Source organism: Gasterosteus aculeatus, chromosome X (genome assembly GCF_964276395.1).
Source record: "Gasterosteus aculeatus chromosome X, fGasAcu3.hap1.1, whole genome shotgun sequence".
In the NCBI taxonomy this organism is placed as follows: Eukaryota; Metazoa; Chordata; class Actinopteri; order Perciformes; family Gasterosteidae; genus Gasterosteus; species Gasterosteus aculeatus.
The window spans coordinates 12,261,055-12,286,230 of NC_135698.1; the positions used below are offsets into that span (position 1 = coordinate 12,261,055).

A 25,176-nucleotide genomic window follows, 5' to 3' on the forward strand; every position below is an offset into this window, starting at 1 on the left:
ATAGCAGTTCTATCAAAAATAAAATAGAACCAATAAAACATTCTTGGTTTTTAATGTGCTCACATTGAACAAATAAAAAAATCTAAGTATACTCAAACAATGTATACACAAGAGTGTACATTAAACTGCACTGTTGATTTGTACTATGGGGGTATTCTCCCATGATGCAATGCACAAAATAGATGATGACGCTGCTTACTGGAAAAATCCAAACCCTATATGGAGAGTGGTGAAACAATGACGTTATAAAAAACTTTTTACTTTACCTTTGTTAAATTTAACCTAACAAATAATCTGAAGTTTTTTATCTGAAGTTGCAGCTTGAATAACGTCTGACACTGTTCGATTTCTGTAATTGTTGTAGTATGACAGGGTTTTAGAATGTTGATTACTTAACATTAAAAAATACTAGAGCGACAAGTATTTGGAACACACTGTTGAAATGAGACACTGATGAGGCTGTAAATGGACCCATTGACATCGCATTTAACAAAGGATTAAGCACAGCCTTTATATGTCTCATCAGGCAGATTAAGTGAAAATACCTTTGCGCAAAGTTTGCGTGTGTGTGTTTTAATTCTCAAAATGAACCAAAGCAGAACCAAACACACAACAGTGATCATTCTCAATAGGACAACATGCATCACACATGTGGTTTATCCTCAGTAAGTACAAGTCCAATCATCCAGCTGTAGCTCTGATAAGCTATTGATGCTGTGACAAATCTAGATAAAGGACAGCGGGCACAAACCCTGGACTTTAATAATGTGACCTCAATTTAGTTTTTTTTCTCCCAGCTGTGCATTCTGAATCAGTCGGACCACAAACCGTAATCCTCTGTCTTTGTGGATTAATAATATAATCTTCAGTGCAAACACGGGGTGTAATTTAAATGCTTAGGTATTCGTCTGGGTCTTATTGAAATGAGTCCTTAGCGAATCACCTCAGCCAAGCATCCGCTGCGATGAAACAAAAACTTTGAGGCATTCACCTCGCTGCGGCTGTTGCAGGGACAACTGAAGCTATTTCATCACATGCCCTGATGTGAAAGTCATCCAAAGTCTGGGGAAAAAAAATAGTTTCATGTACTTTATTCTTAGGACATTATCAAGGGCACTCTTACGTTTTATCCCACTTGTTATTGTTAGACTGAAGAAAACAGGACTCAGGACACCTGATTTTTCTTTCTGCTCCTACTGTTATTTCTGTTTCATCCAAGGACAGGCGGGCGTCCAAAGGACACCGAGGGACGTGCGCCGCGTTTAACCCACATGAAAGCTCGACAAAAAGTCTAGATTTATTTATTAAAGGTTTTATATTCTCTGAAACATTTGCATTCTTTTTTGCAAGTTATATAAAATGAACCTGTGCTATTTTCTCCGTCTGCCTCCTCTCTCTCTCTCTCTCTCTCTCTCTCTCTCTCTCCCCCTCAGGCCTGCAGGAACATGTGGCACCTGCTAGGTACCACGCTCAAGGGATGTCCACGCTTGGATGAATCCAGGAGGAGGTTGGCTGTGCAGTGGGAGCGTATGAACAGAGAGGGTGTCCAAGGTGTGGACTGACAGGGAGCTGCTGCTCAGCGGTTATCACAGAGTCCAAGCGCAACGGGGGAGGGCTGAATTGCCCAGCTGCCCATGACAGCCGTCACAAGTGTGGCATCTAAATTTACGTTGCCGTAGACCACAGGCGAGGGGGGGGGGGGGGCACCGTAAGGGACTCAGTATGCAGCGAGCATCGTCTCAGGCCGGGGATGTTTGCATTTTTAACAGAGAGGATGTGGTGCAGACGAGCGAGAGAGAAGAAACCGGGCCCGGAGTAGAGGCTTCCCTCTCTTTAATAAGCAAATCATCTAATCCAACATTTGCAGCTTTTTAGAAATTCCCATCCTTTAACTAATGCAACACGCACTTAATTGTCCGCTTTTGTCTATCTCTGCCCCGATGTCTGTCCGTCCCCCTCAGCCTCCTCCTGCAGCACAGCAAGCAGTTCACAGGCTTCGACGAGAGCTCTGGAATGTCGCAGGGATTAGGAGCTTTTGCCTCCCGCATCCCGACGGATCGGCTCTGACTGCCCCCCCATCCTGTGCCCGCCCCTCCTTCCTCCCAAGCAGGTGGGAAGTGGCATTTCCTTTCCTGCTTTCCTGTGCCCTTTGGGATTTCCTGCATGGGAAATAGCATTCATCCATGTTAAGAGATGAGCGAGGAGGGGAACAGGCGATTGGGAGAGGGAACGTGAAGGGGGAATCAGGGGACTTGGCATTATACTTGAGGGGGGGGGGACACGTGTCTTCTAATTTTAGCTTAATGAGAATATTCCTGGTACGGTTGTCCTGAGTAGTAGACAGATTTCTACATTTTGCCTTTCGCCCAGCATCACACACACACACATGCACACACACGCATGCACACACCCGCACATGCCAATGACAGACACACATGCGCTCCTCTGCAGTGGTTTCCTCCAAACGCGGTGAGACGGATCTGAAAATGTGATCCCTGCAGAGATGTGTAGTTGTGACGGAGCGTTTAACGTCAGCTGCTGCCACGTTAAACCGCGTTCTGCAGCGTTTCCTCAGGATGAACCACAACTCTTGACCAAAGATCTCAAAAACTCTCCCTATAGTCCGCACCGATCCTCAGCCATTGGAATATTGGTGTTTGTGTTGGTGTTTTTGTGCATTGCCGGAGGGAATTACTCAGTGGGCTGCACTCCCATCTGAATAGGTGAACATAAAACAACACAGCAAAAGTATATATAGCTCGGCTGCCGGCGTCGTGTTGGCTGTAACCATGTTACAATGTGGTTTGTGACGGGTTTGTTCTGATATCCTCAAAAGGAAAGGAAAAAATAGAAAGAAATCACACTTTTTTCTCAATCATGTTTTTAAAATATCCGTGCTGGTCCTCCATCTCAGTTCGAGCGCTGTCAGACGATAAAATATATATATATATATTTCCACCAACTGATTCATTATGTTTTGTGCTGTGAGTATGAATGCGCTAGAGGAGAAATCTAGGTCATTTATTCATCGCCAGCACGGCAGCCAGGTGTAGAACAAAGAGGATTAGAGGGAAGTGATGTCGACGGGGCTCTCTTTGTCTCTCGCTCTCTGTCTTCTTTCTCCATCAAACCAAACAATCACACTTAAGTGCTACCTGCTGTCAACTCAAAGAGCGTATCCATGGCAAGTAGCCCGGACTTGTAATAAAATACCCATGAATTATTCTGCTCCAATGATGAGCTGGTTTCATGCCCTTTCAACGAGAGGTATTTCCTAAATTGCCATTTCTACACAATACAAGATCATAACAGCAAAGGGGCAGAACGTTTAGTCACCAGGGACTGTACATGGGTGACAAGACCGCTCTTCGCCCCCAAAGAATGAGCAGCGTACAATTAACATCATTTGCAAACATATGAGCAGCAGTCATCCCGATGTTGAAAAGCTGAGGTGCTTTCTGATGACGTTCAACATTATAGGGATGGAAAGCTCCAAATACTATACTAACGCCACTCAGGTCTCTCTCTCTTTTTTGTGACAATGGTTATACGATTATAAACATATTTGCTTTTTAAGGTTTATTTTGGTTATTTGTCCCACTATCCCGTCTGCGATGGCATGAATGATGAATTCTTTAGTCAAAATGACTTTAGGAAGCCGTACGTCAGAGGCGGAACCTGCTAGAAACTGTCCATCGCCACATGCTCTTTGGAGACTTTCTAAAACAGGTGGACACTCAAACTAAGCGACCTTATGAAGCCTTATGAATCCAGAGACGGGACACAGCTGCTGCTTTTTGCTCCGGCTAAATCTGCGAGGAAGTAAAGGCTTTGCTGTAACAAGTAGGTTTGGTTTGCTGTGTGTCTTTTGTTTTTGTTTTTTCTGGAACAACAGAGCCATGGGGAGGAGTAGAATGAGAGATGTATGCTGCGTGTGAGAGAAAGAGAAGGAGATCGACTGCACTGAACAAAGAGGCGGGGATGTAGGAAGGGAAAGGAGATGTTATTGTGTTCCACTTAGAGTGAGAAGGAATCCTGGACGTTCAGCACTTTGTAGCTTTCAGTCACTTGCTACTCTTTAGACTGTAGATTTATGCCATCAAAGAGTTTTTAAAAAGAACTGCCTTCGGTGGGAATCAAAGCTTAGGGGACTAATTAGTTCACTAACCCCAACATGTAGTGTGTTTACTGCAGGAAGCTACATTCCTATTTCTAATTCAGGGATTTCTCCTGCTGTTAATTGTTCCTTGTGAAGTCACATTTACATGTAATAATCAGGCATAAATCCTCCTGATTCCTGATTCCTATTTCGAAAACAATATCGTTTTCTATATTATGATAGTCACAAATATGGATCTGATCACTGAGCTAAATGTGTGGTTGGTATTTTGACTACTGCAATGTAACACACTTGGATTTTAACTGTTGTGATGTGTTGTAATCTTCTTCTTACAGCCAAATAGTTGAAGTGGACGCATTATTTTCTGGCAAAGATACACATTCGCAGCACAACGCACAGGAGAGGAATCCCAATTCAAAGTAGGAGAGGATGCGTTATCTCACATTGCAGGTGTGTGGATCACCTTTTTAATTGGATCTTTGCACAAGAGCGGCAAAAGCACAAGTTCCACTGGCTTTTGGCACGTGCTCTTTAAAGCAGGAAGTAACCGAGACAGAGCCATGGTGTGTGTTCAACACGCGCACACTCGAGCATACACTCACATGCATGCAAGTAGACAAACACAGCAGCTCTGAGCAAAATCCTTTACAATCTGAGCGCACAATACGATTAGCTGCTTCAGTGTGTACGTTCAGAGAGGCTGGTTAAGCCTGTCCTCTGTCCCTCTGGTCCCTCTTATCTACCGTAGGTGATATATTAAAACAAGAAGCTGTTACAAACAACAAGACCCAATGGAACTGGATGTCCCAAAAAAATATCATGTTACATCTCTGATTGTGGTCACAACAAAACACAATTTAGCGCCACCAATCTTCAGCGTGGCAGCAGAGCAAACAGCATCTAGGTCACGTGAGGCTGAGATCAAACATGCAGATGTCCTCTTTATCCACCTCCTCCACCAGCTTCATCGGGCCTTCTCAAGGACTTTGGAAGCCTCTGCCATGCTTTCTAATATAACCTCTTTATTCATGAGATGTGGCAGGAAGGAGCATCTTGTTAGAGTCGTTATTATGAGCAAAAGATGGTTGAATTGGAAGCTGACATTTCTTACCTGTCCCACCGTGCAGAATTACATTGTTTTTTTTCTGCTAAAACCCTCAAAGCACATTGGAAAACAAAGGATATCAGGCTGCCATTTAAAGCTGCTGGCCAAATGCACACCAACAACAACTGCACTGCAGTGCAAAGCCTTTAAAGTCATAATGATCAATTTCCATTTGCACGGGAGGCAGGTCAAGCACAGTTTGGCCCTTTGTACACGACGATGATGATGATGATGATGATGTGGAGCACTCGGGGCTCCAGTGGAACAACTCCGCCCTGGTGTTGCTGTTCAGCCAGGTCCACAAACCCTCCCAGAGAGTCTGTTCCAGATGTTGAGGAGAAGCTGCTGCCCGTCACTACCCAAGAGGGTGGGGTGAACCCACTGGCCTGAAATGTCAAGGAACGCCCTTTGCTCTTCGAGTTGCGTTATACACAACTATGGGCCCCTGAGAATATGGGGGATCATTTTAGATCCTTACGCCATGCCTGCCTAGAAACTCCAGATGACATCAGCTAAAACTCCACTGGGAAGTAAAGTTTGCTGCTATTTGTAAAAGTTAGACAAACTCTCTGGGGTAAACATATTTCACTCAGATCAAAATTAATACTTAATACAAATCAATAGTGTGATTGAGTCTGTGGGATCGAATAAAACAAAGAATTATAGATCACAATACACAGAATACTGCAGAGTTGCCATATTTTCATTCATTGGTTGATGGCACGACATTGTTCTACATAAACAATCAGCATATCATCAACACAGAATTAATGACATTATTTGTCCCGATACACATGAGATTTTTGATGAGTAAGATCTATATCGAGTCTCTTTAACTCTCCAACTCTGTTGGACTCATTTGTTTTCTACCACTGTTTAGTTAATATAATACCATTAATTACCTCACACCAAATCAAAAAACAGCCAATAATTAAGATCAATGTATATGATGCTACGGTTCCATTTTAATTGGCCAGAGGTTTTTTTTTAATTTTGGGCTTGTGCTGCCAACCCTTTACTCTGCCAATTTACCAAGATACAGTATGTCGGCAAAAGAGTGTGAAAGTGACCAGCCAGGGGGACTCGGCCATCTTGGTTCTGTCAACTCGAGACTGAACACGATGCATCGGTAAGAAAAGTAGAAAGAAAAAACCTCTCCCTGATCCTTTTATCTGTAACCACTCTGGAGTGGATTTAGCGCTTTCTCTGTACCAGCCGGGGGAGCTTAAGTGAAGCTTAAATAGCTATTATAGAGCAATTAACTTGTGGGTGCTGACATATGCATCTCCCCTTGCCATCTGTTTCTCTGCTGAGGGACGTTAAGTTGCGGTGCTAAATGTTTACTGGGTGTTCCCAGCGTGCCACTGCCTCCCACTGCACCACATGAGTATTACAGTGGGATTCAAAGTGACTGGACCATGTAATGACAGTAGGCCAGTTTTAGTTACAGTAAGCAACAAGGAAAGCTATTTTTAATCTTTCTACGTAACTTGTGAGGAATTTTCTCCACTTGTATATCAGATCATCTGCACATATTGTCAGAAATGTTGTTTGACATACATACATGTGATGCGCACACACGCACACACGCGTTTGGCAAAAACCATGAAGAATAGTTTTCTCTGTGCAGCAGGAGGGAGAAGAAAGAGGAGAAGAGGCCACCTGCAGAGGAGGAGATGCTTAAGATCCCGGCTGCAGCTAAAAAGAGGATCTGCGGCGAGTCAGCCTTCACCGACTTCAGGCATCCTCGAGAAGCTGAAGGAGATGAAGAAAAAAGTGAGGGCGGAGGTTCGGCTGTCACACGGAGAGCTCGTTCACCCACCAAAGGATCGGCACAGGGAAGAACAGGTTCGGGGAGTGATGTGAAAAATAAGCTTAAAATAGAAAGCAGAATGTAAAAGACGAAGATGATGTTTTATGTCACGCAGCACAGACACGGCAACAAAGGCACGTCACACGCCGTCACTCAAGTCGGCTAATGGGAAAAAATCTGTCAGTGGTTGATCTTGTGGTATTTTCCCCTGGAGGACACCGCCCTGAAACCGAAGGATCTACACATCGGGATGCGGTAGTTTTTGGTAATAAACCGTTGTGTCTGCCTGTTGTGCTTCAAAGTTATATATATATATATATATATATATATATATATATATACATATAGGAGTCTCAGTAAGATAAAACAATTCTTTGAGCACCCCCCCTCCACACGTCTGTGCATTTTGTTTATGATTCAGGGCGCGGAGCTGCTGCGGATCCAGTACTCTGGTGGGAAATGCGCAGGGAAACAGATGGGAGCCGAGCACACGCTGTGCATTTCCACCGTGCGCCTCAGAGACTCTCTGCAGGTTGCAGGCTAGAGACCGTCAGCCAGGCTCAATGTCACGGGCATGCGCAGAATGGGACTCCAGTCGTTCCACTCCTCGGGACTGAGACAGATACTTTCGCCATAGACTGCATTACCAACTTTAGGGGTCACTCTCTGTTATTATTTACTTGTTTTAGAACGTTTGACCGAATTGAGAACATTTTTTGTGCACAGAAATGTTTTCTTTCCATTTATAGTCAGTTCCTTGCCCTGTGCCTCATCCCTCCACATAATCTATAGGACATTAATAGACCATCGCTCTCTTTTTTTTCGACGAGTGAGAAACATTTTTGAAAAAAGTGTTTTCGCACCACTCATCTGGAAGGTTTGTATGTGACTCAAAAATAATTTCTCACGTAATATCCCTTCTTTAAAGAGATTAAAGAGATTTAATCTGTTTGTGGCATTTTATTTTGGCAGGTAAAGAGAAAGAAAGTAAAAACACATTGTTTTGACGTGTCCTTATCTGAGGATGGGCTGACCTTCACTTTGAAGATTAAGGACGTGCGAGTCAGTGTACCGGAGACGACACCGCCGGTGCTGGAGGCCTCACTGCCATCGTGGACCACAGTATTTCTCAGGCTTCAACAAGCGTTTTTTTTGTTATGCTTTATTTTTTTTAGTGGGGGGTTTTCCCAAAAGGGTTGTGAGCTGCTGCTTTAGTGAAACTAATTTGGACCTATCGTCCAAATGAAGACGCATGGGTAGCATCATAAATCCTCCTAGTGCTGAGTTGAAAGGGAGCCAACAAAGTCCCTGCACACAACAAGCTCATTTATTACAGCTGTGTCTAACAAGATGCTCACATGCCCAACGTGCAAGCTGGGACACGCAAATGTCTTCACAAGGACATGTGGCTGTCCTCTGGGGTTCCAGGAACAGAAGCATAGTAATGTAGGTTGTGTTAATTACAGTCGCTCCTGAGAAGAGAAGTATCTGCCGTGTGTGAGAGATGAAATATATAAAGAACAAACCTCATAAATTGGTACAAAAATCAATTAATCCTGTTTTACAAATTTCATTTAAAGTTATTAATGCTTTGTTTTTAACACAGAAATTTCTTTAAAAGTTAAGCATGCTACTTAAGGTAAAAGAAACCCTGAAGTGAGTCCCTTACTTTTATTACCGGCCTTTTTTCTACTTTCATCCAGGGATTCCCACCAAGTGTACCAGCCACTTTAAGAACATGCGAGAGTGCAAGATGAGCACCGAGGAGGGACGGGTGACATCACGGGACAGAAAGAGGACGCAAGGTGATCATCGACGGCTGCGAAGTGACGGACGAGGCAGAGTTCTCGTCACCTGCACTCAGCACAATGACGCCCAGGAACACACGTCACTTCTGCCCGACTGACCACTTTTTCTTTATCGGTGTCAGTGTCACTTTTGTTTGTGTCGTGCTGGAGCGGATGTCAAAGCTCAGTGTCCTACAGTCTCCCGTGCAGAGCTGTTGTGCTTGATGGTGAGAAGAATGGAGTGTGGCTGAAAGACGAAAGAGTCTCTCAAATGCCCCCTTCTTCTACCAAATGATGTGGCAGAGGGTTTTTTTGTCATGCAAACACTTGGATCCAGTCATAAAGCTGTGGTTGGTCCACCACTTCTGTCCCGACTAAAATATCCCAACATCTGCTCTACAGATTGGCACACATGAATGAGTCGCAGGTTTAATCATAATACTTTTGGTGATACCATAATCTGTTCTTTACAGGCACATTAGTTTAAATCTCGACAATAAGAAGGACTGCTAGATTTCCCAAAAAGTTGGTGCAGATATATATACGGTCGGAAGAGGAAGATTTTTTTTTCCTCAATAACACATTGTTTGCGTGTAACATTGACAGATTTAGGAGCTGATCTTCTCTGGTATGACTTTCATGATGGGGGGGTTCCCCTCCAGGGCCAATGGGGCTGAGACGGAGGCTGTGTGCTCACTAGTGCAGATGATTGAGATGGATGAAAGGAAGCTTCCTGCCACAATATCAGTCACGCAAATCACATCCCAAACTACATCAATCTCATTCTCCAGAAATGGGTTTCTCTGTGCTGGACACGTCGGGGGGCCTGAGCTGTGACTGTGAAGGCCGGCCAGAAACCACCATTAAGGTCACCTCATGGTCCCTTCAAAGGCAAACCCGTCGCCTGAGGTCACACGGCACGAGGATGGTCGCGGAGGTCATGGAGGACGAGAGGACCCCGGCGGTGTGTACAGCTGAGAGCACCTCGCTGGTTCCCAGCACCAGCGAGGTGCCAGGAACACATATTTAGGGATTCAGAAGTAAAAGCTGTCTCCTTTAAATGCAGGTTTTAAATACTACAGAACATCCTAAGCCTCCTGAGAGTAAGCTAGAGTTCATCGAGCTATATGCAAAGTGTATTCATTAAAAAAGGATTTTTTTAATCATTTAAATGTCATTTTACGGTTGATTTATTTGGGTGAGAAAATGCTGTTTTTCTCCCATGGATAATTTCTGGTAATGTAACAAACGGCCACTAGAGGTCAGACTCGCTCCAATTCTTGTGTAGAGATTGTTGTCGAGGAGGACACTGAAGTTTGTGGTGGAGGGATTTTTTCTTGTGGATGAAGACAAGGATTGAATACATGCACGGTGCATCATATAAACACAGACGCATGTCCTTTTTGTTTGAGGACAGACACACATTGGCATGCACGCTGACAATTACACAATCAGCCAAAATCTTGCCAGACCACAGCTTTTATGAAACGCCGTCTTCTTTTCCCTTTTGTGGTTAAATCTGCATTCTAGATGAATCGAAAAGAACAAATGCCCACAAGTATACCTAAAACAAAAAATAGAAGTGATTTCATCTGCCGTCCTGTGGATTTGATGTTGTATTTAGTATTTAGTTTGTATGCTCTCTGTCTGGAACATTTCTGGATCTGAAATGACGAGCTCAGCTCATCTGTCATCACGTCACAAAATGCTGTGAAGCGTCTGCAAATCTTTCTTCTTTCTTCTGAATATCAGGGGACGGAAAGTATCTGTTAGCAAATCCATTGAAGTCATTTACAGAAACCAAAAACCTGGGGGCTTTTTGCATTTATTAATGCAGTCTGAACTTATGTCAGTGAAACAAATAGTTAAAAGTCAGATTGAGGCCAGGCGACACACTTGGAATGTTTATGCTTTAGCCATTACAAGCTCACTGGGAGCCTTAAACTGTAAAAAGTAAACACTGTTAAACCAGTATTTTTAACACAGATTTTATATGAGCCTTTGAGACTGAAATTCCTCCTTTTACTTTCAAACCGCTTTGTGTGATGGCTTCCCTCTGGGTCGAAGAGGCTTTGACAGCCTCCGAATGGGCCTCGCCTCCTGCTGGTCCGCTGCTCCCCTGAGAAAGGGAGCGTGGTCCGGCGGAGAGCTGCCAAATAGACTTGAGAGAGGTCACGACCCCTTTCCACCCTGACGTCAGTGCGCCGGCTCAAGCGAACTCAAGCGTTTCTACACAGCCACCACGGTACGACTGGCATCGCCTGGTGACCAGGCTCAAGTAAATTAAGCACCAACTGGCGCTAGAAAGAGAAGAATAAAACAATATTATAAGATAGATAAATTGTCACGTCTTCCATCTATTGAGACCATAGGTGCTAATGAATGAGGCTCATTTGGAAGGAATTGGCTCTACTCTGTGAGGTGTGTGCGTGCATAAAGAAAAGAACAAGCAGAACAAACGAGAAGGCGAGAGGAAGTCCTGGTGGTTTCCAAGGAGTTGAAGCCTCCCCGAGAGCACATTTTCTACCTCGGCCAGACAAAAGAGTGCAGCTGTAGCTACAAGAACGGAGCTCTGCCCACAGCTTCTGTAGAAATAAAAAACGCTGACCGGGCGTTAAGATCAGCACTTTTAATGAGGTACAATTGATTCTAGTAAACAAACAGAAAAGTCCAAAATGTTGAAGTTGCATTGTCTTTGCATTTATTTTTTCCAATATATATTCACATTCATATCAGTTTCACTACAGCAAAGGAACTATTTCATCTCTACGGTCATGAAAAAAAAAACTGAATTACGAGGTGACAATCAAGGATCACGGGGTAAAGTATATCACAGACATAAAAACAAGAGATAAATCAGAGAAACAGACATTTGTTCATGAAATGAGGTCAGGACCTTCAAAAAAAGAAAAGATTTTTGTGGAAAACACACCCAGCTCTTTCCACAGAGACAGGCAAAAACAGTATTTGTATAAAGTAAAAGGAGATTTCATATATATTTAAAGGCTTGTAACACTTCAAGAGCTATTATCTTTTGAAACCAAAAATGATCCCACGCCAATGCCTCCCTTTATTGTGACTAAACCCTCAACATCAAAACCAACTTCTGGTTTATCTCTTGAAGCGGAAATGTAAGGAGATAAAAGGCGCATATACTAAGAAGGTTTACAGTACACAACAAACCCTACAGCTGCTCGGAGAGAGATTGACTGGCCTGGCTCTGATTACAGAGAAGTGCAGCACACAGTGGATTCAGATTGATAATACAAAGAGAACATGTCACCACCTTTACACACACGTCGTAGGGCCGACTCTGATGGAGGAGCAGGCGTCAGCCGGGCGTTTATTGTGCACTTTTCCATCCATCACCGCAGATGGGTGGTGTTGACCTGGATGAGTCAGTTCAACCCACTCGACATGCGTGACTAAGGTCTGTGCAGACGTTACGGCTCAGCCTCAGGTGACACATCCCGGGACACAACGGCAAAAAGAAGCAGAGGGAAGAGGTTCAATCGGGAGGAGAAAAAAAAGGGGGGGGGGGCAGTATCGCTCAACAGTATCGCTCAACAATGACTCCCGCACAGAGGGTGGAGGGGGGCCTCCGAAAAACAAAACAAAAGGGCTGTTTGATACACGAGAAGACTCTCGATGTGTTTAGTTTTCTGTTGTGCTTTCAGCTCGGCTCATCGGCGTCCCAAGTCCAACAAAAACAGAGACGCCGGAGGAGAGAGTTAAAACTTTCCACTCCTCTGTATCGCTCCCAGGACGCCGACCTCACAAGTCTGGCGATGACCCGAGTCGAACAACGTGACATGATCCCAGGAAAAGCCCTCCAAAGTAAGGCCGGTCTTCTGGCACATACCCACTGGGAACGGAGTGCTTACATGAATAGCCCACGCAGCGCGCACCAGTAGGGCGGCCTGACCCTTAACTCCTTATTTCCTCATGGTCTGATTTCAGATTGCACACCAGGGGGTGGGGAGCGGGGTTGGGGGGCTTTCAGCAATGCTGGAAGGCCCGATGAAACACGGCAAAACTACAGTGCTGACGAGCCAAAAAGGAGATTGAGGAAGCGTGCAGCAGAGCGGCGGCGGCGGCGGCGGGAGGAGACGCTCGGGCTGAGTGTCTTTCCCGGTCAAACTGAGACTGTGTGCTGCTTTTCACCGCGGCCACGCTGGCCTCATGTGAGGCATCCACGTGTCCTGCCGCCAACGCACGCTTTTTTTGGAGCGTACGTTAGGCGTGTTGCCCGACAGCTCCAGGTCGTTGACCTTTCAGAAGGTACCCGTGACACGGAGTCTGTTTATTTTCCACGCCAGGTTGTTTTGTATACAGCAAATGATGTCATATTGAGGTGCATGTGTAGTGAACCACTGAATAACAAAAGCTATCGCTTTTCTATTTGCGTTAGCCATGAATACGTCTCTGGTCTCGATTGTACGGCGATTCTTTTTCCAGTAAACAGACAGTTAGTGGTTAGTTAATCATGATGCCAGTGGCGTATACTCGTTAAAAAGGTGAGTGTCTACTCAAGACTCTAAACTGACAACACATCAGGGGATGCTGTAACACACCAGAGGTGAAGGGAATGGAGGCAGATTTTGAGACTTGTTAAAACACGTTGTCCTGCTGCGTAGTTTTTGCAGCCCTTCTGTTGCTCCTGAGCCATCCCAGGTGTTCACACACACACACACACACACTCCCAACATTCATCCTCATCTACAGTGAGCCTGAATATTCCAGGAAGGACCCTCAATTCGAGCACAAACCATTTAAGGGGGGAAAGGGAGGTTAGATAAAAGACCAAAAAATATCAGCGGATGAAATGTGTTAAAAGGGATTTTAGGAATAATGGGATAACATTTTCCTAATGAATAAATAACTTTTCCTAATAGGCAAACCAGCAGGGGTCCCAGGTATGCGAGCATGTCGACATTTGCACGGTCACGTTTTTGATAAACTGCAACGTACTGTAAAACACCTGAAACAAATGTACACCATGTGCGCATGTGTGCAATGAAGGGTTCATTTTGAGCGCTGTCTTCGGTTTAGTCATCACAGGAAAATGCTCATTAGTTTTAGTCGCACATTTAGTGATTTTTATCCTTTCAGTTTTAGACAAGGACGACTCTTGTGCACAGCGTCCTGCTGGGAGGGAAATGTGCACTGTGTTCTCTTTGTGACAGCATCACAAAAATCTGTCCTAAAATAAACTGTGTAACTGCCGTCACCCATTTTCTGTCATTATTTCTATGTACATCTACTTGTTCAAGAACATCACAATAGAATAATCCAGAGAGACGGGGTTTGAATTTGTTTTGACACAAAGGCTCAGTGGTTGTTGGAAATGCAACGGACGGGACTGCAGATAATAAAGTAGCTGTGGATATGCTCCCGACTTTAAGGACAGAACACTTCATTTACCAAAGCTACACAGAGTGAAAAGCAACACATGGTCAAAAAAATAAATCCCTTTTCAAAAGGTCTGAAGCAATGACAAAAACCTGATGTTAAATTGTGTTATTGGACCATTTTAAAGTGGATGTGGGAGTCGGTGTGGTGACTGTGGCTGATGTGACTGAGAGGTAAAGAGGCGTTAATCAAACACACACACACATTCCTTGAGGGTCCCCAGTGACAGGCTCCCCTTAAATTAAATCAGTTAAAGGCAAAGTAATACTCTCCAATAATACCAATAAGGCTTGTTTCCACGGTAACTAGGTTGAAAGCCAGTCTGGGTTCGGAGAAGGAAGGCTGAGGATAATACTACCGCCGTGGTATGAGGACAGTTGTGACGCTACCATACTAGTAGAAGCGTGATGGCCGTGTGGAGACCGTAGTTAACCGGTCGCCACGGTAACAGCAGGGCGGGAGCGTCACACTGAGATGAGGGCTGAAGGCTGAGGAATCCGTCAGTGAGATGCGTCCACTGGGCCCACGGGCACCTCACGTTCTCTTCCGGGCCACCTCCGCCTCCTGGCACTCAACGGCCGACAGCGCTATCAGCATCTGGGCGGCGTAGTAGGTGGCCATGATGATGGCGCGCGAATACGGCACGGGGAAGCAGAACTTGTTGACGGCGATGGTGAGGTCGGACACCATGAAGAGCACGGAGCCCAGGCAGGCGCACAGCTTGGTCCAGGTCCACAGGTCGTTGGCCAGCTGCACGCCCGCTACGGCCCTCCAGCCCATGAAGCCGATCAGAGCCACGTAGACGGCCACCAGGTAGGTAAAGGGGCCGGACAGGTAGGGGTACAGCAGCATGTAGCTCACAGAGGACACGGCGGCGATCGCCAGGCCGGCGGACACGTTAACGGGCTTCATCCCAAAGGCAGACGAGTAGAGGATGTGGGTGATAGCAAACATCAGAAGGCCTGCAGGACATTATACACGCAGGTGTGATTTCAATCGAAATACAATCTCACAACGTAGCAGCATCTGCATTTGTCGTGTGCAAAACAAAGCCTGAAGCACAAAGTGGAGGAAACAAACAAGTTGGGGTTTTTTTTTGGTTGTTGTTTATGATCCTCTCTGGGAACTTGGATCGCTGTGACGCTGCTTCATCTCACAGCGAGATCTAGTCAGATTAGTCAATGTGACAAGGACACAATCATGCTTCATACAAACAGCAATCAAAATAAACCGTTTCTCCTCACCGTGAACAAAGTAGCCCTGCTCCTGCCAGATGAGAAAGGCGTCACCCAGAGAAGAAAAGATGAGGCCCGCCAAGATCCTGCGCGCACTGGAGTGAGCGCCGAGGAAGCTGAACCCATGAGCCAGCAGAAACACCCAGAGGCAGAAGATGGGCAGACATTTGATTAGAGCGCTGAACCAGGACGGGCTCGAGGTGGGAAGCCACAGGACAAAGTACACACAGGTTGCCTTGAAGAACGGCACCAGCTTTGGCCCTTCGCTCTTGACCTGAAAGCAGATTAAATATTTACACTGTTAATTTTGTCGCGGCTGGTTGCGCTGACACAAGGTAGTTCTGTTCGGTGAACAATGTTGACACTATAGCGACCGGGCCTATCAAAAGGTTGTTTGTCTCGGGGGGCAAGCGGCTCGAAGTATATCACAGGAACAGCCGCCACTGTGTGTGTTCATCTTTAGTACAGTTACAAGTGCTTGTGCTTATTTGGCTCGGCGGGGTTGAGTGAGTCTCCGTGCGGCCCCTCGTTCGCACCACCGTTCTCAGGCATGCACGTGTTTTTTTGGGCTGAGGCGAAAACTCTGCAGATCCAGCGAGTAGAAGGGGAAACGCAACACACCCCCCCCCCCCACCCCGGCTGTTCCTTTGACTCCCTGTAACCTCTTCTTCTCCTCCTCGCTTTGGTTGGAATGTTTTTGACACCTGACTAACGGGTCTGAATTGTCTCTTTCAAGCTGAGGTAACGGTCAAATTTCTTTCTGCCCAAATACAAGAGGCACCAGAGTACATAGTGATAAAGGGAGAACTGAGCCGCTGTCCGACTGTTTCCCATCCAAAGATTCTGTGTTGAGCATAAATATGTGAAAATCTCTGATTACAATATTCACAAAAGAAGGAGTAAGTAGGGCAGAGAAAGAAGCAGGCAGGACGGGGGGGGGGGCGGTGGAGTCAAAAGCATTCAGATGACAGCTAGAATTAGTATTTGACCAGTGAGTTGGGGACAGAGAGGAGAAGCAAAGGAGGTGAGGAAAGGGGGTGGAGGAGGGGGGGGTCGCCTTTAGTCCATATGGTTCATGCTCCTGGAGGAAAGAGGAGGAAGTCAAAGCCCCCCGATTTGTGCGGACTGGGTTTTGGACAGTGTTTGACCTCCAGCCTGCCCCGTTGTAGCTGATCCGAATAACGTGACAGCAGCAAAACGAGGACGGATCGGACCCATTTTAAAAAGGCACAAGCTTGTGTGTTATCGTCTGAGATCTTCAAATGTATGTGGTGCACATTTTTCGTAATGAACTCCATTACGCACGGAACACATCTTGAAACGTGAGGACATACCACGCCAAACATATATGATATTTTCGCTTCCTAATGCATGTAGAATGAGAGACATTTCAGTGGTCTTCATAAAAAAATGTGTGTTATTGTTGAGTGCCAAGCAAAACTAAACTCTGTTCATCAGGGCAAGTGGGGCCACAGAAAAACACAACCTATCTGTGAGCGAGGGGGGGGGGGGGGCGGATTCCATGGAGGTAGGTGGGAGGAAGTCAGAGATTCCCATAACCTTTGGCCCTATTCATGCTGCGTCTGAGCCATTATTTACAGTTTCCCTTCCACTGTTGTTCACGTCAACACGTTGTATCTGCACAATGGGCAAACACCTACTCCACATCGCACACACCGTGTTTGTCTCACTTGAACCTCGGCTGGACTGAAAGTCCGCGTTTAGAATCCACAAAGCGAATGCAGGAGTTTTTCCTCAAACCGCCCCCCACGTTACTGCTACTACAACAGGCTGCATCAAATTGTCACACCAAGGAGGCCTAATGGCCCGATGGAATTCGGGAGCCACTCCACGGCGGATGGGAGGTTTTTAGTCCTCCGTTGCACCAGAATGAGATGGCCGGGGTTCGCCGTCGTCTCAGCTGGAACTTACTCCACCGGCCTCGATCGATCGTCTGGAGTCAGCTGTTTCGCCGCTGTTAAGAGGACAGAACATTCTGCCTCATCTGGGAGGCAAACGAAAATAATAATTTTGTTTTCACCTTGCCGTCTGAACGGTCGCGCTAATGGAGGCTGTTTCGCAGAAATGGTGCAGCACGATCGACCGGCTGCGAACAATAATCTAGTTAATGATTTACTGCATTTACATTAACAAGCAATAGAGGGGAGGGGGTTAAGCTACTCCAGAGATGCACCGCCTCTTCAGCTGTTTCAGACTAAGAATCCATGTATTTTTCAACACAAGCAAATGGTTACAAACTCCGAGCACAAACTCGCCTCCTAAATGCAGCCCTTGAAGTTCTTGGTCACACGTTAGACGAGTGCTGGAAACATTAAAAAAGACCTGTAAAGTCTTGCGTATGCAATTTGGAAAAGGGGTACTGTAATACAAGTTTGGTCCTGGCAGGAACAGCTGGCATGTGAGTCATATGACAACTTTATCTCCGTGTAGCATCACAGAGCACTGGCACGGGGGAGGATCCCTCTTTCAGCCACTTCAAATCCAAGGCTTACTTCAGCTCAGCTGCTCCACAATACACGCAGGTGCTCTTCTATAAAAAGGGAAACCTGATCTCGGCTGAAAGGTGCATCTTTGTGCTGTAAGAAACATTCGGGAACTAAATACAATACGCAGGCGCCTCGACGATTGCCAGAAACCACAATGTCCACAGCAGTCAAGGACAGAAGGTGCTGGAGTGACTGAATGGAGATCATCTGTACAAGACAAAAGTGAATGAGCTCCTTTATGAGTCAGTTCACCGGATGCCATGGAGCGGCACAGTCTTTATAAAAACAGAGTTAGGAGTGAGAAATAAAAAGGCCAAAATAAAACTGTGTTGTATGCAGGTATAGTGTAGTTATTGCGGCAGCATTCCAACATCAAAGCAGGAGTAGAAGGTGAACTTAAATACCTTAAATCCACTGCTAAATCTACTTTTGAAGTATCAGGCAATCATTCAAATGTAGCTTTTATGAATGGAGCGGATTATGAAGAATGCAGCACATTAAATGAAAAATAAAGATTACAAACGGGCGTTGTCTCAGTACCTACACCTTCCCTTTCACGGCAATAGTTGGGGCAGGGCTTTAAAGTTTTGCAACCCCTGCACAGCATCACGTAGCACTTAAGATGGAACTGACTTATAGCACTTAGTCCTTTGTCTTTCTTGAATAAATTGCACTTTCTTGATTCTTCTCGTTCTGGTTCCGCACCCTCTTGGTTTAATGCAACTACAACGAGCCGGGTTCGATGAAAGCGTCAGCTAAATCTAATGTAAATGACAACCACTTGTTTATGGCAAGCATTCCTTCATACAGACACCTTTCGCAGGTGCAAAATGAGTCTAATGTCACGGCAGCTCTGTAAAAGTAAGGATGCAAGGGCCGCTTCATTACCCATCTAGCTGTCGCAGTCTTTTTCTTTCTTTTGGGGTTTCAGAATGGCCAATTTCCTGCCATTGCACCCAAAAAATAATTCTGTAGCTAATGGATTGGCAAAGAATAGACCAGATGTAAAGCAGAGCTACAGCAAAGGGGATGAGACGAAATGCGCATGCGTTTGATAAAAGGAAGGGAAACAAAACAAAAAAACAGACAAAAAAAAAAGTTGTCACATGACAGGTTCTTTCGTTTTTTGTCACGGGCTGCCTTTGGAAATTTGTGGAAACATCCTCGTGTTCGCGGCTGAGCGATACTGCTGAAAACGTGTCAAAGTGTCAAGTAAAAGGGCCGCATTAAAAAGTTCGTGCTCCCTGCACATCAAATGACGAGGCAGACTGACTGATTCATTGCTAATTACATGTATAAACTAATGAGCACGCACTGCCCGTCAAAGCCGAAATAACAAAACATGAGACAGTGTGGACCGCATGGTGCAGACATTGAAGAGGACAGTTGTAGTGTTGACATGCAACGTTAGCTAAAATAGCTCCCATTATTCCTGTTTAGTTTGTGAAAATTACCAACGCTGACTTGACGAAGATACTCACCACGGTCACCGGAGAAACCATTTCTCTGCCGGCGGTGTCCGTGTCGGGGAGAAAGGTATTTATCGGCTTTGGGCTTTAGTCCCCCTGTTTGTGTTGTACTGGCTGTGGGATGCCGATTGTTTTTGTCTCCGCTCCGATGGGCGGTCCGACGTCCAGTAGGAAGCGAGAGACGAGCCATGCCGTAGGCGGGACCTTTGTCTGCTGACCAATAGGCGCGACGAAGGGCAGTGAGCGAGGCGGGCCATGACGTGAAGGACGCCCGGATAGGAGGATCACTCTGCTGTTTACTTACCGGAGCAGATGGCCATTATTTACATGTAACAGAAAGGGGGCTTATGGAAAGTTTATAATTTATTATTCTCTAAAAAATCCTTTGTTAATGAGTCAGGTTAGGCGTTATCAATTCAGACCATACGCCTGGAAAACATTTCTATGTGATCGAAACGTTGCTCGAATAAAATTTCTCAAGATAGATGGATGGTTACTGTATTAATCCCACAAGGAGAAATTCGGAAGTATTAAAAAGACGATTTTAAACGAAATGAAAGGAAACGGTGTCACCCAAGCGTATACATTTTATTAACAAATACATTTGCTTCTCTCTTGGTCTCTCTCACTCTCAGGTTGCATACAATTAATGTTAACTGTCAATTGTAAAACGTAGCTATATCACTCATATACTATAGCCTGTACTGGAGCATTTCATTTTGTATAGAAAAGTTTATTGAAGTTTTAACTTCACACACTTAAAAGTGTGTGACAAATGATACAATATTTATAGCCAAACATGACATAAATAATGTAAAAGCAGCGTCGACCATCATGTGCGGGCTTATGATTATATAGTATGAAGAGCCTATAACATGTTGTGTTGACTTGATGAGGAGAATCCACAATGGCAGCGACATCATGTGGTCTCCAAGTGTAAACGTTATTTTAACATGGACCAGAGACCATAGAGCTGACTCATAAAACGTGGTACACGCACGTCGCTGTTGATCTTGTGTTTATTTCACGTTGTGAATACGTTGCACTTGTCAAACAAAACACGTGTTTCTAATAGCACTGTGTTTAACATGGTACGTTTTTTGTGGTTAGAAATATATTATCAATCCAAGATCAAAAACGTATTGATGTATATCTATACACACAAGTCGTTGTGATATTACGAAGACGGATACGCGCATGAGAGAGTTATCTCACTTCCTTAAAGTACTCTTTGGCTCCTCCTGTCTGTCTCTGTCGCCGTGGTCTCCAGCAACAGCAGTCTTAACATTCTGCTCAAGTTTTAGTCGTCTTCTGTCAATTTAATTTAAGTGTATGGGCTTTTAATGGACCTGGCCTTAGTTTCGTGTGTAAGCTCTGTACAAAAAAAACGCCTTTCAGGGTTGTGGGTTGGCAAGCGTTAGTAAACGTAAGGTAAGCTTATGCTAACGTGGCTAGCATGCGCTAAAGTAAGCCGGTGAAATAAAAGTAGGGTCGACTGCTTTGATATGCCGGGTTTTCCTCTAATGGACTACTTGTGATCAGGTGTTGTCCTTCCAGCCGTTCATGTGTCGTTTGGTCACTGCCACGTCCCGCGTCCACCTACTCGGTTTGTGCGCTAAACGCTGACGATAGCATTAGCACTCCCGGTGTTGTCTACCCTGATTCATTTCGAATAACCAGCCCGTGGTCGCCTCTGCCAAAATGATGGACTTTGACAATATATTGGACATTGCCACGCAAAATCGGGCCCCCAGCAGTTCACAGGTAAGTTTAAACGCAGTCGCTTGCGCTGAGTTTACTCAGGCCGGACGGTGAAGTGGCAAATCTAAGTGCCAGCTCATCTGTCACAGGGGATCTGATGGAGTAGCTAACAGTTAGCTAACTTAGCCGCTAACTAACCAAAAAACGTCAACACATTGTAACTTTTGCCATCAATATTGATCCGTAGGCAATCGGATACATTTGAGAAGTGCAAATGGTAAATAAACCGTGCTTCACGTGCCTTGAATGTTCATGTAATGTGTGTGTCTCTTTTGAGCAGAAGAGATACAGTTTACAAGCTGCACCACCCAAAAAGGACCCGAGGTCAAAGGGGGTAAATCCATCGGCTGTGCAGGCGCTTCTGAAGAAACAAACTTGTGAAAGCAAGAAGAAAGGTAATGCAAAGTTCAGATGGATAACGGTACGGCGCAGAGTGCATTGTCCCTTGATAATTCAATTGTCTATTTTTCTTTTTTTCAGAAATCCAAATGAAGAAAAAGAAGGAGGAACTACTAGCAAAGAGAGTGGAGTTGAAATCGGACCGTAAAGCACGAGCCATGGCCTCCAGAACTAAGGACAATTTCCGCGGCTACAACGGCATCCCGGTGGTGGAGCTTCCCAAGAAGAGAAGATCAAAACTCGAGATGCAGGAAGAGCGGTCCTCGAATGGGGAAGGTTTTAGGAATAACTCTATTGACCCCGAAGATGACGAAGACAATTATGAGTATGAACAGACTGATTCGGAATCGGAGCAGGAGCCCGAGCCGCGGAGACCTGGCAAGACCACTGGTTTTGGTGGAAATGGTGGCGGTAGCAGTAATAGCAGCGTCAGGCCCTCCTCTAAAAAGCCCAGCGGGCCTCCCAAGCCCGCACCGCCTCCCATGAACTTTGCAGAGTTACTCAAATTGGCAGAGAAGAAGCAGTTTGAGCCCGTTGAGGTAAAAACCAAGGTAGTGAAGAAAGACGAAAGGCTCCGAACAGCTGAGGAGATCAGGGAACTGGAGCTGGAGCGCAAGGTTAAGAGGCCCATCAAAGATTTGAAATCGTCGGATAAAGAAAGGGACAGCAAATCTCAGACTACCTTTAGTTCAATGAGAAAAAGCACTTCTGAGAAGGAGCAGAAGAGTTTAAAACCACAAAAGCCCTCCATAGAAAAGCAAAGTCTCCCCAGTGGGTCAGGAAAGAAGTTGCATCCAACACGGACAAGTGATAAAGGCCAGACTTCTTCTAGGCCCTCTGTTGGGGACCGAGAGAGAGACCGACCCAGGATGTCTCAGAGCGATCGAGACAGGCCTAAGACAAACTCGTCTAGTTCATCTGGTACTGTAAACGGCAAAGGCACTTCAAGAGCCACGTCTTCTCAGGTTTCAGCCAAACAAGGGGGAACCAAGCCCTCATCCAGCCACAAATCCAGCACCCAAAGTGACCTTCTCATCAAAAAAGAAAGCTCATCACGAGCCCCAGCTATTCCTGGTAACAGGGGTCCTGGTACAGCTGTCACCGGCCAAAGATCTCAACCTGGGAGCTCCAAACAGATCAGGCCCAGTCAGGGTAGCTCATTGAAGCAGGGCCCTATGGTTGGAAAGCCTGGAAAGGGAGAACCTTTAAGGCCTGGAATGAACTCCTCTGTAAAGTCTGGCGGGAATTCGGGCATGAGACCTTCATCGGGCGGCCCTCTTAGGTCAGGGAGCCAACCTCAGTCGAGGCCTGAAGGCACGCTCCAGGCGAGAGCTGGCGGTGTCCCCCAGGCGAGGCCGGGTGGGAGTGGCCTACATGGCCCCCCTAGAGGTGGTGGATCCCGACCTCCCGGGATCGGACGTGGTCGGCCTGGAAGTGGAGGACCAGTACCCGGGCGACCGACTGGCAGCATCGCATCAGGACCTGGCACCTCCAAGTGCACCGTGGTGTCCGAGACCATTTCATCCAAGAATTTCGGGGGGCCCCGACCAGGCGTCCCTCCTCGGGCAGGCATGCCGCAGAACCCGGGAATGCTCCAGAGACCAGGAATGGCGCCGAGACCAGGAATGCCGCAGAGGCCGGGAATGCCGCCCAGACCGGGAATGCCACAGAGACCCATGATGAACAGACCACCGGGTAAGAATCGATAAAGAGATGCAATCACCGATTGACTGGCGGTGTTAATTTGTACCCCAGTACTGTGTAACCCTAATTGCAGACAAAAGCTCTTAACAATTATAATCAAACTGTATTGTTGCTGAAACTAAATTAACACTAAACTTAATTGTAGAATTCAAGTAAAATGGAGACAAAGAACGACTTTTTTACTGAATGGGTTTAAATCCCTGCAGCTCCGTCCATGTTGTGACTGCTTGCCTATTTGGTCCTAACTCGTAGAGAAAACCTTTTTTAAGTCTAGTATCTTGCTCAAGCGTGTCGTGGGCACAGTAACTCTTTGAGTGAGATCACCTCACCTGATCACCCTCACTACATGCTGTTCCTACTCTCCCACAGCAACGGTTTCTGTTCTCAAAGTTCACTTTTCCACAAGACATTAAATAAGTACTTTTTCACCGCGAAGTATTCCCATAGCTATTCCCGGCTCCTTAAGTGCACATCAAAACAAACGGATAGTATGGTGTTGTCTGCACAACAGAGCGATGCAGACAAGCCCATTTAGCAACATTGTACAACAGTGCGTGTTTTGATGCAACATAGTATAACATGGCCAAAGCCTCCGCCTGAAACGACACGACCGCTATTACAGGCCTAAGCGCTTGTCTGCTGAACTGAATGAAGTACGTCAGCAGCACTCGGCAGCCTTTGTTGGGTCAGTGTTTTTTTTTTTTTTTTCGAGGATGGATATGAAGAGGCAATACCCAAACTCAAAATAGATTTCTGTTTGTATTTCCTAGGTACAATGTTACCGCCTATCACCTCTGCATACAAGAGGAAATACGACGACGACGAAGATGAGTGTGACTCAGAAATGGAGGATTTCATCGACGATGGAGATGAACCGCAGGACGACATTTCCAGGCACATTAAAGAAATCTTTGGCTATGATCGGAACAAGTGAGTGCCTGCACATATTCTCGTTACAAGTCCATTTTACAATATTGTTCGTTCTCTATAAAAAAAAGACTATTTGCTTTCAACCTCCTCAGGTACAAGGATGAGAGTGACTACGCACTTAAATTCATGGAGAGCAGCTGGAGAGATATGCAAAAAGAGGAGGCCAGGAGGTGAGACAACAAAAATAAATCAATCCGTCTCTATACGTGGACCCTTTGTACGGAGAGCTGGTTTATTTATTCTGTTTATTTAATGTCATTTTTCTGTACCTTTTTGTGCTTTTCCTCTTCAGCCTGAGAATGGCTGTGCAGGAAGACCTGGAGGAGGAGAAAAGAGAACAAGAGGACCTGAACATGCTAAAGGCCAAGAGGAAAAAAAAGAACTGAAGGCTGTGTTTTTTTTTTTTTTTTTTGGAAAAGAGGAATAAAAAGAAAAATGAAAAAACTATCCCGTTTGTCCTGAAAGGTGGGACAGCCGATCTGCGTTGAAGCTCAGTGACTGTGGCTACCTCGACCTCTGTTGCTCTCTCTGCTTCTCTAAATATGATTGGACCTAAACACGTGGCCATGTCTCCAGAGGAAAAGAAAAGAACGTTTTTCAAAGACAACCTGAAAACGTCAAACGCAAAAGATGTGTAAATCATTCAGGCATTAGTCTGCAACAAAAACAATCTCACATTTCCCTATTTATTTCCCCCACTGTGCAGTGATCTCAATTTCTGAAAGGACCTGTGAACTTTAAATATGGAAGTGTGGTTCTCTCCTTTTCTTTTTTTCTTTTTTAAACTAACAATGACACTATTAAGTTATGATGGAATGCTATTTTTCAGCAGGATTTGTTGCATATTTTTCTAAACAAACTTTGATTTATAAGTAAATTAAATATGCAGAAAACCACTTACTGTGTTGTGCTTTAAAGGGAGTTCAGATAAAGA

General features: G+C 45.4%; 2 protein-coding genes across 2 annotated transcripts; one reads left to right on the forward strand and one right to left on the reverse strand.

Moving 5' to 3' along the window:
- Positions 1-11,503: 11,503 nt before the first annotated feature.
- LOC120809643 (lysoplasmalogenase TMEM86A) lies at positions 11,504-19,604 on the reverse strand. Its single transcript, XM_078082768.1, has 3 exons — positions 19,461-19,604; positions 15,482-15,746; positions 11,504-15,199 (listed from the first exon to the last, which is right to left on the reverse strand). Exons 1-3 carry the CDS (start codon positions 19,479-19,481, stop codon positions 14,772-14,774), a joined length of 714 nt encoding a protein of 237 aa, XP_077938894.1. The 5' UTR covers positions 19,482-19,604; the 3' UTR covers positions 11,504-14,771.
- Positions 19,605-20,623: 1,019 nt separating this feature from the next.
- spty2d1 (SPT2 chromatin protein domain containing 1) lies at positions 20,624-25,138 on the forward strand. The gene is made up of 6 exons (XM_078082779.1): positions 20,624-21,212; positions 21,490-21,604; positions 21,690-23,303; positions 24,083-24,242; positions 24,335-24,412; positions 24,535-25,138. The coding sequence occupies exons 1-6, from the start codon at positions 21,150-21,152 to the stop codon at positions 24,626-24,628; spliced, it is 2,124 nt and encodes a 707-aa protein (XP_077938905.1). The 5' UTR covers positions 20,624-21,149; the 3' UTR covers positions 24,629-25,138.
- The last annotated feature ends 38 nt before the right edge of the window (positions 25,139-25,176 follow it).